At 40.1% G+C, this 13,175-nt stretch overlaps 2 protein-coding genes and 1 long non-coding RNA gene across 3 annotated transcripts; 1 reads left to right on the top strand and 2 right to left on the bottom strand.

Annotated features, from left to right (window-relative positions):
- Positions 1 to 220: 220 nt before the first annotated feature.
- hspb9l (heat shock protein, alpha-crystallin-related, b9-like) lies at positions 221 to 1,087 on the bottom strand. The gene has a single exon (XM_028973685.1). The coding sequence runs from the start codon at positions 1,002 to 1,004 to the stop codon at positions 399 to 401; it is 606 nt and encodes a 201-aa protein (XP_028829518.1). The 5' UTR covers positions 1,005 to 1,087; the 3' UTR covers positions 221 to 398.
- An 876-nt stretch (positions 1,088 to 1,963) lies between these two features.
- On the top strand, positions 1,964 to 2,947 carry LOC114786897 (uncharacterized). The gene is made up of 3 exons (XR_003749262.1): positions 1,964 to 2,081; positions 2,735 to 2,833; positions 2,913 to 2,947. It is a non-coding gene; the product is annotated as an uncharacterized LOC114786897 (long non-coding RNA).
- Positions 2,948 to 4,620: 1,673 nt separating this feature from the next.
- Positions 4,621 to 12,228, bottom strand: pde6b (phosphodiesterase 6B, cGMP-specific, rod, beta). Its single transcript, XM_028972713.1, has 22 exons — positions 11,300 to 12,228; positions 10,439 to 10,591; positions 10,183 to 10,272; positions 9,938 to 10,078; positions 9,761 to 9,835; positions 9,600 to 9,664; positions 9,320 to 9,386; positions 9,188 to 9,235; positions 8,928 to 9,077; positions 8,686 to 8,829; positions 8,511 to 8,576; positions 8,187 to 8,333; positions 7,930 to 8,037; positions 7,732 to 7,841; positions 7,440 to 7,527; positions 7,264 to 7,364; positions 7,036 to 7,143; positions 6,878 to 6,941; positions 6,716 to 6,790; positions 6,528 to 6,611; positions 6,256 to 6,412; positions 4,621 to 6,166 (listed from the first exon to the last, which is right to left on the bottom strand). Exons 1-22 carry the CDS (start codon positions 11,768 to 11,770, stop codon positions 6,111 to 6,113), a joined length of 2,568 nt encoding a protein of 855 aa, XP_028828546.1. The 5' UTR covers positions 11,771 to 12,228; the 3' UTR covers positions 4,621 to 6,110.
- Positions 12,229 to 13,175: the final 947 nt, after the last annotated feature.

Here is a 13,175-nt window from a genome sequence, read left to right as displayed (position 1 = left end):
ACTTTCTCCCGCCTCCGCCAGGCAAGTGCAACAGTTCTCACATTGTTGGAGGAAATAACTTCTGGAGCGCTCACGAGGACAGCCTAATACGTTTAATAACCTACATATATTTAATTTCTACCTTTAGATGTTCAGCATGAAAGTTAAATGAAATTTAAATAGCTTCCTTATTAATGGTTGGCACAGATGCAATTAAAAACATTCAATTAAAACGCTTAAGTAATCACAAAATGTTACTGGTTTAATAAAGAAATAGTGCAAAAATACAATTTTATTATGCTGTTTCACATAAGATTGATTTAGTTATAAATCTGCATGTTAAACGATAATAGACAGATACTGTAGTCAGAGTCAGAAAAGCAGGACATTCAAGGTTTTGCAAGGATGGGCCTCTGGAATCAGTTCTTCGGGGTGGCAGCATCAGCCTCGTCCGGTTTCTCAGTCTCAGTATTCTTCAGAGCAGGAGCAAATTTGATGGGCACCACTCTCTCATTGCCTTCAGGCAAGGTTTCCTTTGGTGCCTTAATCAGCAGCTGACCACTGGCCAGGGAGCAGGACACTGCATCTGGGTCGACTCCGTCTGGCAGGTCGAACTCCTGCCTGAACTCTTGGCACCGGTAAGAGTAGGAACCTTTTCCATCATCCTGTTTCTTCTCTGTTTTCCCACTGACCCGTAGTCTCCTGCCCACCTGCTTGACTGAAAGCTCCTCCGGACTGAAATCCTTAGTGTCCAGTGTCAAAGCAAACTGGTCTCCCTCCTTTGCAACTTTGAAAGATATGGGCTTGAAGACAGAGGTGGTAGAGCCTTGGTCAATCTCATCAAAGATCTTTTGATGAAGACGTTCCATGAACTCCAAATTCTGTCTCATTTCCTGCATATGTCTCATCATGTCTTGCTCCATCTGGAAGAACAGGGGTCTGGTTTCTGGCCATAGGCTGCGAACAGGCCATTGGAAGTCCATGAATGGACTCATGGTCGGCTGGAACGCACGATGGCAAATCATCTTCTCTGTGTGTTGAAGCGGTTTGTAGCTCTCCTGCTGAATCTCTGATCACTTCTGTCCCAACGAGCAGCACATGTGTTTTTATACTCCCCCATGGAACGTTCCAGCTACATTCCAGAGAGCTCTCTGCTGCAGTGTGTCACACACCTTCTGAGCGCTATGACTACACAGGGACAGTCATGTTCTAAAACAAGCGTGCTGTGCTTTCACAGCATGGCTGTCAGATGCCGGTGGGGTACATCATTGTTATATTTACAGTGACCGCCTCAGTGTGGCATATTACTACGGCATAGCTTATTCTACTGGATATGTCTGAAAGAGACAACCTGCCTTTTTATTCTTTAATGTAGGAACATTACAGAAATTGCATATGCGGTGTAGTATTGCACAAATGTTCTGGTGACAAAATAAACGAGCCACATGGTATCTGTCTGTGGTTAATAATTTGAGAGTGAAATGTCAAGGTTATGAACACTATGTATAGGTTTACATTAATATCAGTTACCTCATGTTTAATCTGGGTGCCTTGGCAGCTGCATTTTTCCAGGCACCCCACTCATTTGCACCCGAAAATGATCACCCCTGACCCCGACTGAAATATCTTCCAGCATTCCAGTTACTCTTGGCTGTAATTCAAGGTGATTACATGTCTGCCGATGAATGGGACACCACTTGACACTAAAATCTATATTTACAGACAGAGCACAGCATGTGAAGCGAACTTTTAATAAATTATAGCGTATAACAGTAAAAAAATCATTGGAATGAGAAAAAGCATCTAGAAATATTTAATAAATGTATAATTTTAACAGGTTTTCGGTTTTTAACATTTTTAACATTGGTGAAATTTGCGATGTTCATTTCCGAAAATGACTAAAATTACGCCTGGACGCAGGGCATTTGGTTTCTGTGACTGTAGCGTTTATTCTATGACACGACAGAGTCGTCAGACGATTCGTATCGGCGTCACTAGGGCGTCTGTGACGTCATCAGCAGGCGCCGCTAATCCCTGCGTTCAGGGCAACATCCCACCAAGGCAACATGGTTCCTCCGGTGCAGGTCTCACCTCTCATCAAGGTAGATGGCGTCCAGAGCAGCGTTACTTATGTATTTGAATCCCGCCTCCTGTAGTTAAGTCGTGTTAGGTTTACCGTGCCAGTAAGTAGTTTAATAATCGTGTCTCGTGTTTAGCCAACACGACCAAACGTTATGGGTGACATATGGATGAAAATGGAGATAACTGACTAGACCGATTATTGCGCTTTGGGAAGAAATCATGATCTCTGTGACTGCTAACAGTCAATGTCAGTACATGTTAGCCAACGGTCCTGTAAATACTTGACATTTAGCTGAAGGTCAGACTTCAGTAATACATGCTGCTTGTTTTTTTGTAAAAGTGAACAAATATTCGTCACATCTCTGCTAAGAAAGGCACAATATATGCAGGACAGCACTAATCGGCAAGACAGCACAACACAGCACAACAATGTATTTTATGCATCTAATCAGTTTAATCAACGCTTCTCTTTGCGTGGTGGTCCTGTTCATGACACACGCTTTTCTGGTCTCCATTTCAGACAGCAAGATGGTCTGCCTTGCTGTTCGGCATTATCTATGCCAAGCAGAGATATGGTGAGAAGATGGACATGATTACTGTAATGAAAGTCACTTTTTTAAATTCAGGTCGAAAGCGCCTGTTTTAATGTGTTGGTCACTTATTCCTCCGGCAGATTACCTCAAGCCAGTTGCTGAAGAGGAACGGCGTGTAGAGGAGGCAGAAAAGAAGCTCAGAGAAGAACAAGAGCGCGTTTACAGACAACTTGCTGAAGGTAGACAAATTTTACAGTGATCTGTGAAAAGTTTGTACATTTTATGCATTCATTAAAGTTTATTTTTTTCCTTTCACAGCCAATTCAGATACCATTCTGAAATGAAAAGCTTACATCTGCAGAATGATTCTTTTATATGAAAAAAATAAATTATGGCAACGTGTGAGTAAGTTTTATTGTTGCCTGTATTCTTATGCACATTTAGAGATGGGTTCTCCAACCCTACAACCGTTGGACTTATTATTATATCATATCCAACCCTGCACTGACACCGTTTGCAGGCTCACTCTACCCTGGAAGGGGGTCCCTCTCTGTATCACTCCTTCCCAAGGTTTCTTCCTTTCTTTTTTTCTCTCTCCTTTTTTTCCCTTCCTTGTGTGCAGAAGGGTCAAGTGTGGGGGGTGTCAACTTTAGGGCCTGTCAAAGCCCATTGAGACATACTGTATGTGATTTTGGGCTATATAAGAAATAAATGTTGTTGTTGTTGTTGTTGTAAGGTAGTGCAAAGGTTTTTATTTTTTAAAGGTGCAAATAAATACCAGAAATAGGACAGTGGTGATGCGTGACTATAAATAAATAATGGAAAGACAAGACTGTACAGACTATATGGTAAGAGACAACATTAATGGAGTAATAGTGGAAATTGGAGTAAGAACAAATGTAATATCAGTATTAACCTAATAATAGCAGCATGTTGTGTTGTAGAGGGAATGGTAATTCAGTGAAGTGAAGTGATTGTCATTGTGTTACACAGCACAGCACAGCACACAGTGAGACAACAAAATGTATCCTCTACAATTAACCATCACCCTTGGTGAGCAGTGGGCAGCCATGACAGGCGCCCGGGGAGCAGTGTAGGCGGACGGTTGTTCAATGGCACCATGGCAGATCGGAATTCGAACCAGCAACCTTCTGATTACTGGGCCGCTTCCTTAACCACTAGGCCACCACTGCCCCTGACCATTCAGGGTCCTGATGTCTGTGGAAAGAACCTTGTGATGTGGCTGATGGTGTGTCTAGTGTTTGTTAGAGGGGAGCAGCGTAAAGAGGGTGTGAGAAACATCTGAGTACTGAGTGATGCACTGAGTAAGAATGATCTCATCTATGCACCAGTAAGATAACAAGGGTCTGGTTCCCACTCCAAAGCTCTTTAGCCTCATCTTTAGAACAGATCGTTATTGTCAAATAAATCCATCTAATATAAATATATTGTATGCACATTAGGAGTGCTGCTTAGCTTTTATATGTTATGTTCAGAAAATGTTCATTAAGTAATGCCTGTTGTTCTTTTGACATGTTTTCAGTCTACTATGTCCACATTTTTTTTTTATTCTACCCTAATCACTGTCAGTTGAACTGGTTGTGTTAGATAGTTACTCAACCTTCCACTGGGGTTCAGTATGTCACATATATGTATTGCATTTCTTCAAAAATATATAAAAGAATCTGATATGCCATAATTGTCCTTCAGTGCTGCTGTGAGCTTTAAGACAAGGTAACAGTGGATTAATCCATTACCGGTTTAGCATAAATCCCAGGATTCAGGTCACAGGACAATATAAAGAAATGCTGAGTTGACTTGGGAAAGTTTATCCAAAATAGATACTGTAGCTATACTGTTGTGAATAACTTTGTTAAAACTCTTTACAGTACACTATTTGATCATGAATCCTCCATTTTGGGTCAGTATAATTGATGTAATAGTTGTAAATACATTAAACCAAGGGATAATGGACAGATTATAGAGTACGTGTAATGAGGAGGTGATGTGTGGAAACTGCTGATAGTTGTGTTGGGTAAGAGGCTTTATTAGTGAGAGATTCATGAGTAGTGAACTGACAAAGTTACTGCTAGAGACAGACAGACTGCCACAATAATCAGAGCTGCTTTTTATCACTTAACAAAATAATTTTATGTTGGAAAAATACATTTAGCTTCATTTGTGCCTTCATATATGCAAAAGCCTGAATATTTCAGTGTACCCTTCGAAACAACATATTCAGTGGCAGTGCGGTTTAGGGGTCATCATTTGTTTATCTTTCCTACCAAAAAGTGAGTCGGCCGTGAACAATGACAGCTGAGAAGCAAATCTGATCATTAAAAGCAGCCGCATTAAACAAGCGAAGACAATCGTATATAATGTAAAGCAGTGTGAACTGATATTTGTGTTAAATATTGCAGTCTAACATGGCTGCACATGCATTTATTACATTGTAATTACGTAGTCTATTGTTATTCATAATACTTACATGAAATCTAATATAAATATATTTACAAACTTTAACTCACATTTGTCATTTCTGAATTTCATTGTTCCAGATATCTCATATCTCTATTTACAGTAAAATGGTTGCATAAATACAAATTATAATTTACTTTCCAGATATCAATAGCTGACAGATTAAGAGGCAAGATAAACAGTGTTATGGAAGACAACACTCGTTTTGATATGGGTTTTGAGTCAATCGAGGTAAACAAATCGTTAGTATACAGTATCAAGGCAACTGGCATGAATTTCTTGTTGTGCATTGCAGTCATACTTGCATAATTGGGCCGTTTCTCAGTGAACCATGAGCAAACCATGAGATGAACTAGGTCTCAGAAGGGGCCTCGCTGTTGGAGAACAACTTAAATGCAAACTATTTAAATTGGGCCAATTTAAAGGTTAAATTTTGGGAGACAAGTTCCCATGTCCCAGTAGAGATTGGAGTTTGAGCTCCTTTGCTTCCTGCCTGTCTTTCTATTTTGTGTGGGTTGTGGTGCATTTGGTGTGCAGATTATTAGTCAGGCAAACAACAACACTGGCCTAATTCGCACTTACATAACGTTACATAAATGTTACATGAAAGCATGGTAATGCCTCTGTAACTGTACTGATAAATTTCCACAAGTGGGGACAAAAGTAACTGATGTATTGTAAAATGACTACATTTATGGAACTGTAGAAAACACATCATTCATCTCTGCTACATGCTACACACACCAACTGCTTCTAGTGGTTAACCAGTGAATCAGAATCTTCCATACACCCAAAGCATGTGGTCACTAGTAAAAGTTCAAGAAGCAGTGGCTTCTGCCCGACAGTGACCAACGTGCTGGTGACTGCGCGCCTGGCACCAAGTGTCCAGTGATGTGAATTGCATTGACTGCACAACATTTCCGCTCGTGACGCTCGCTGTGGGGATCTTCTGTTCTGTGGGCAGGCCGTTCTCTCACCACAGGCCGAGCGGTAGCATTGTATGCCAGTGTCCTGCCCTCTCCTCAAGATTCTGGGGCTCTAGCAGATTGAACATGTCTTTGACCCTCCTGATGCTCCTCCACTGGGGTTGTTGGCTGCATCACATGATACAATTTTATATTCATTAGATGTTGGCCAATTCCGTTCAAGTCTAAATATAATAAATGAATGAAAAAGCAAAAACCTTGTTTGGCAGCAGCAGCCTCCTCTTTAGCCTTTTTTTCCTCTTCTAAAACTTTCAACTTAGCCTCATACTCTTCCTTTAAGGCATTCCATTCTTTTCTGTTGTTCAAAATGCCATCCAGCATAGGCTGGATTTGGCCATGAAAGCGGGAGAACTCCTGAAAAGGACGTTTCAAACATGACGTGACATGGAGCAACGTTAACATTTATCAGTAGGTATGTGAGAATCAGTAGAATGTTAGGTGGCTTAATTAAAGTCAATTGCAAGAGAACCTTATAGACAAAGGTGCAGACAAAGTCGATAAAACCACACTGGAGCTTGGGCAGTTCAGCAGACTTGTTCCTGTCCATCATGGGCTTTGTGGAGAAGAAGAAAATAAAGTTCAGTACATGCTAACTGTGTACTGTGTTTTCCCATATTGGTCCAGTACTTTAAATGATAGCTACACACTGCTACTCACAATGGGCTGCTGTTCTAGAACTGTCCTCTCCAGATCACCCTGCTCCCAGAACTCTGCAGCTACAGACAGAGCCACCTGGTTGAGGAGAACAGAACTTAACTGTAGGCCAGGGTTGAGCCTTGGTTCTCTGAGGATGACGTGGCAGACGGATCTGGAACTCACCTTGCTCTGCACCTCCCATGGTTTAGTGATGGCTGACAGGTCACAAGCCGTCATCATCATCGCCCTGTGGGGACAAGCAGGTGCTCGTTCTTATATGAGCCATGGTATTATTCATAAGAAGGTTGTGCTTTATAACTATTTAATATTCATAAACTTACATCAGAATCTCTTTCCTTGTTGTCTCCAAGGACATGAAGTCCACCCACTTCTTGTCATCCTCATATGTGTGAGATAGGTCAACAATCTTCTGAAACATCGTCCTCTTTCTATAGTGCAAACAAGTTTCATGTATTAATTTAGCATACATTTAAGCACTAATTTATACGCTTCTGAGTGGCACCATTTTTATATGGAATAATTTGTGTGTAATTTCTTTCAAAACTCACTTGAAATACAATGCCAGATCAGTTGCAATGATGGCAATATCAATCAGATGAAAGACATGCTCTGTTTGTCTTCTGTTGAGGTTTTGAAATATGTTCAGGGACTTGAAAAAAAAGACATTATTAGTTAACAAAATTGTGTTCTTTTATTCCTGCAAATGAAAAGAAGTATTTTTTACCTCATCTGCAAGTAAAAACTTGCCAAAGTCCAAATGATGCCTCTCCAGAATGGATGATCCATGAAGCTTAGCTAGTGGATTTCCAGACCTGTGAATAATCAAAACAAAAACTGAAATCTGCATTTGTGTAGAGTACTGGGACCACAGTGGATGCTGATGGGATGGAGAGCGATCATTCCCTTTCAATATTTTTCTAATCTTTTTATACTTGACTGTCATGAGAAGAGAAACGATCCAAAGACATTTCAGAACAAAGAAATACAACACATGGTACCTGCTCAGGTATACTTACTTGACCTGGTAGAGGTTATTTGTGCCCCTGTGGTCAATATCATGAAGGAAGCCAGCAGTGATCATCGCCATGACTTCTAGATCAGTATAGTATCGCTTCAGATTCCCTGTCTGCAACCAAAAAAAATGTGCATCTCGTAATTATAACATGCAACCGACAGGGAGGGACAAAAGTACAAACTAGATTAACAGAACATACCGTTAAAAGTGTGAACATAGTTTGTCCCACGTTGAAGCCGTGGCGCCAGTTGTGATAGGTGATCTTTCTGTAACCTTTACTGAGTGAATACATGAACCTAACCAAGACCTGAACAAGCAAAGATTGATGTTAGAATTTCTACTCCAACTTGGGTTTTGTTCAGAAATGCATGGCTTGATTTGTAAGTGTAAGATACATTATTTATTGCCGATCAAGTTACAGTTCTTTCTGGATTGTCCATTTATTATCATCTTTACCTCTTGTGGAACCTGAAACTTTTTGACGACTCCAACCTCATAGTACATCTGAATCCCACACTTCACCAGGTCCATCTCAGTGCAGTCAAAATCAGAAAAGCGGAACTCATAGATCTCAAATTTCCTCGGTCCTGGAAGTTCCTTTTTCTGATGGGAATCAGTTTCATGGGAAATAGTAGACAGCAGTTAATTAATCTCTTTTTGAAATCTTAAGGCAAAGAGTATCAATACAATTGAATGAAATTGTAAATTTTTTTAATTCATATGTGAATATCAACTACATTTATTCATTTAATCTTAATATGAGGATGAGATTGTGGGTACCAGGATTGCTAAAAGTTCTTCCTCCTCACAGTCTCTTGGTTCAGTTCCATAAACTTCTCTTGTTTTCTTAAGAATGGAAAGTCATAATGGATGATAATTAGTTGCTAGACATAAAAGCAACAATAAAAATTCAGAAATCACCATTAATATCTATCAGCAAAAAGTGTGAGCTCACCAAAATGTTCTGGATCTCATCATCCCGACATTTGACATGGTATAAGACCATGTCTTGGGCAATGTCTTTTCTGTTTTCCAGCTTGTTCATTTTATCATATGTATCTGTGTTGAGTGCTGACCAGCCAAGGAACTGTGTCAAAGCCTGTGAAATACATACACAAATTATGTAATCAACTACAGGATTAAATGACTCAAAACGCATTTTGCAGTTATTTAGTTTTGCACAGATGATGTATGTACCTCCATAAGCTGCTCATCGCTTTCATCAAATGGCTTTCCATCCTTCCTGTTGTAGAAGGTAGCCACACCTACTATTTCTTCCTTTTTGTTCACAATGGGAAGGGATAGCACATTCTTAATTGTCCAACCGCTGTCATCCAGTGGCTCTGACTGTGAATAAAAACAGAATAAGAACTGAATATGTTGAATATATTCTCTTAAAGTTGTTAGGTGCATTCCGAACATCTTGCTCAGCAAGCCAGTGTTTGTGAGATCTTCACCTGAAATTTAAACATTTCTTCTGCAGCTGCATTCATGATGTTGCAAATCTGTATGGAAACAAAACCAAAATGAATCCTTACTTAGACATAAAACTGGAAACTTGAATAATCTTAGTAAAAATTGACACTTACAAATCCACTTTCTGCTACATAGGTGGGCAGTCCACTGACCATCGCCCAGTGATCTGCAGGTGGATTCCTGTTGAGTGCAAATATAAAAAATTACTCAAGAACTGACATTCTGACAGGATATTGACAAACATTTGTTCAAAATGAACATACATAGTATCTTATTGTGAATTTGAGTGTAAAATGGCAAACTGAACATTTTTACAAGTGAAGGAATGAACCTGTATAGATGTTATGTATTTGTAAATGACAGTAACATAAAAACTGAAAGAAAAAAACATACGGAATGACTTTGATGTCTTCTTTTCCATGCAAAATGTAGTCGATTACTTTGTAGAAGATCACCTCCTAAAATCAAGATCAACGAATGTTCACCATTACATAGTAAGACATGAAAAAACAACTTCAAAAGCATTGTGTGACGATTCACATGGAGCCTCTCACCCTGCCGTCAGGAGTCACGGGTCCTGAGTATGGCGCCTGCTCCCCCATCAGGATGGGCCAGATGTCGAAGAACTCCTGTGGAGCAAAGTTAACAGTCACTGGCCATGATCTATTGACTGGACATACAGCTGTGGTGCATCAAAAGTGACCCATAAAAACGGTAATCTTGAGCCACACCTTATCTTTCGTCATGTCCAACAGACCAACTGAGTACCGATCACAATTCAGGTATGCCCGTACTGTGTAAAGGGCCTTGTGAAACTGACGCTCAATATCCGTGAGCTCTTCAAACACCTTGTTGGCTGACCACAGCAGGACCTTTTCAATGGAAATACAAGGGTAATATGATGAACTAATGTCTGATTCTTCACTCACTATTCATAACTGCTGAATCCAGACCAAGCTTGACCAAAGACACTCACCTGGCCTTTACGGGTCTCACAGTTGTGAAGGTAGTTCAGCTGGTGAATCTTCAAGTTTAAAGTAGCCACTTTGAGATACTTTGAAAAAAGCTGAGAGACAGAAACCAGACATCTGTCAAAAGAACAGTTTAGAATCATAGCATGCCATTGATGGCTCAAAGAAGAGTAAGGTAAGGTCTCGGACTGGAACTCTATGGTTTTGTTACGATGGTGATGGGCAGGGATATGGGTATTAGTGACCTTCATCATAACTCACATCCTCATCTTCTGCAGTGAAGTATGGACCAGTTGTCTTGTTGACGGCCATGATGACAGCAACCACATCCTTGCCGTTCATTATGGGTGTGGCCATGAGGTTGCGAGTGGTATATTCAGTCAGTTCATCAACAAAGGTGCTGAAATTACTGTTCTGGAGAATTTGGACCAAATGCTCATTAGTACATATTGCACAATGTCTACCAAGTATCATACATTATATTTCATGGTTACCGTCACTATATATTATATTTTTATATTTATGGCATTTAGCATATACCCTTATCCAGAGCAAGTTACAATCAGTAGTTACAGGGACAGTCCCCCTGAAGACACTCAGGGTTAAGTGTCTTCTTCAGGGACACAATGGTAGTAAGTGGGTTTTGAACCTGTGACTTTCTGGTCATCTAGTTCATATGGGAGTGTCTAAACCACTAGGCTTTTACCAGCTAGCATTATGCAAACGCTATAAAATGCTTGTTTTTTGCAATCTGTGTAGTTAATACAAAGAGGACATCCTCATAGTCTTTCTATTTATTATTTATGAGAAGTGGATATTGTCATATTATATTCCTCACTCTTAGATTAATGTGCTTCACATGGCGATCCTGACCCCTAGGGGTCATGGGACACTTCAATAATTATTGGATTATTGGATTAGGATTTATGAAGTACAGAATATATTTGTGTATAAAGATTAATTCAATTAAAAAAAAATCATAAACCTGGAGCAATGTTGTCCACAGTGTAGTATTTACTACATAGTATGTGTAGTATGTTTACGTGTTACATTTTACACACTAACATGTGTAACTTTACTACTCAAAATGCATAACAGCACGTGGTCAACAGTGGACCTTACCTGTGTGACATCCTTGACATTAACTGGTTTCTTGGTTTGGGCAACATTCCCTACAATACCGATATCAAGAGGAAAAACGATCTCTGAGTCTGGAGGTACAATGCAGTCATCAAGCTCAGAGTCTTTGGAGACGTTGAAGAGACGCGTGGCGAGCTCAGCGATGCCGTTCCGTTGCCGATACATGAACAGGCTGCAGCGGTCTGCATGGGTTAGCACGCAGATCCTCTTCAAGATCTTGAAAACCACCTTCTCCATGTTCACGCTCTCCTGCATGTCTTTTACGACATCGAACATGAGCTCCCCTTCCTCCACCTGGCTAACCTCCCTGAAGGACTCAAAATCAACCTTCGACTCCGGCCTCTTCAACACAGAGGCTATGGCCCCAGCTTTGAGTTTTTTGCTGAAGTAGTTTGCGGCAAAGTCTGGGTTTCCATCCAGGAACTTGACCATGTCTTCCTTTGTGACACTCATCTTGGGTTTGGGATCTTCTGCCCCAATCCCAAAATGTTACAGAAATCTCTTTGTCCAAAAAAAGAGAAAAAGTCACACCATAAATCCCTAAGTTCTGGGATGGATGAAAGGTAGAACAGCTACCTTTGTGGTGAGGCTCCTACGGCAGCAGGGGAAACCTGAGCCCAATCCAACTGTCATCAGCAGGGTTTTTTCTAATAGTGTTGAAGGTGAAGCAGGATCTCCTCAGCAAAACTGGTCATGTGATCTGCCCCAAAGCTGGTGTGGACTTCTGCAAATCACAGGAAGTTCCTCTCCTCATCCAGAAAGCGCAATAGTGTCATTAAAAACTTCAAGTGCAATGAAAAACAGATTTTAGAATCCGTGCTGTAAGCCTCTGTTTTGCTAGGTAAAGATGCCAGGCAAGGTGGTTCTCTCTCCCACTCGTCTCCCCTGGCTTTTACACACAAGCTCTTTATGTTCTTATTAAAAACACACTCCTCATGCCTAAGCCCTATTTAGCCACGCCACTAGCTGATTATCCCAGCACCCCAGTTCTCTTCTCACTCACTGGGCTGCATGTGTCTCAGCACAATGTCACACGATGCTTTAAATTACATTTTGTTACATATATTTTGGCACTACGCTGATTTATTTATGAATTCAATTGTGCAAATCTGTTAAAATGCATCAAGCTGGAGAAAAATACAAATGTGGAATTTTAACTCAGACTCAACATTTGTTGTACTTTAATTTAGCATCTATATTTAAAAAGCTGCAGAATTTAAGTGTAACCTTAAAATGTGAATTTTGAATTTTGAACATTTTTATTTGCCATTGCTTTCCATTTTGCTGGAATACTTCTAAAACACTTTAATCTGAAAAATTCCTAAATAAATAAACATATAAATTGTATAAAAAATAGCAAGAGTTACGTCTGTGTGTCACATCTTCTCAGTGAAACCAAATTGATAGTAATCCTCTGTTCAGAGATGAACAAGTCTATATAAAGGAACCATAACCATATTAAGGAAAAGGTCATGTGGATAAGCTGCTCCATACAGTACCTGCACAAAGCAATCAGCAGATTTAATTGCTGTGGTTGAGAGAGTCATCTCATAGGTGTGTGACTTAGGTGTGTGAATCTAGTGGTGATCACCTCTGTCCTCAGTGTTGCATGTTTGTTCACTCATTCAACACATAACCCCAAACCACTAACTACATCAACCATGCCCTACTTAACTAGATCAATAATGCAGTTCAATCCAAACACGATTCTTTCTCATTTACATCATCTAATTGAAAGAATGGTATGAAGTAGATACCTGTCAATGCATAAATGTATGTACATTTATTATTGTCATATTATGTTCTGTTCAAAGTATTATATACAGCTGTGGTGAATACTGTCCTAAAATACAAAGTA

This window comes from Denticeps clupeoides, chromosome 3 (assembly GCF_900700375.1).
Source record: "Denticeps clupeoides chromosome 3, fDenClu1.1, whole genome shotgun sequence".
Taxonomy (NCBI): Eukaryota; Metazoa; Chordata; class Actinopteri; order Clupeiformes; family Denticipitidae; genus Denticeps; species Denticeps clupeoides.
The sequence above is the reverse complement of the archived record's forward strand: the minus strand, read 5'-3'. Positions and strand labels throughout refer to the sequence as shown.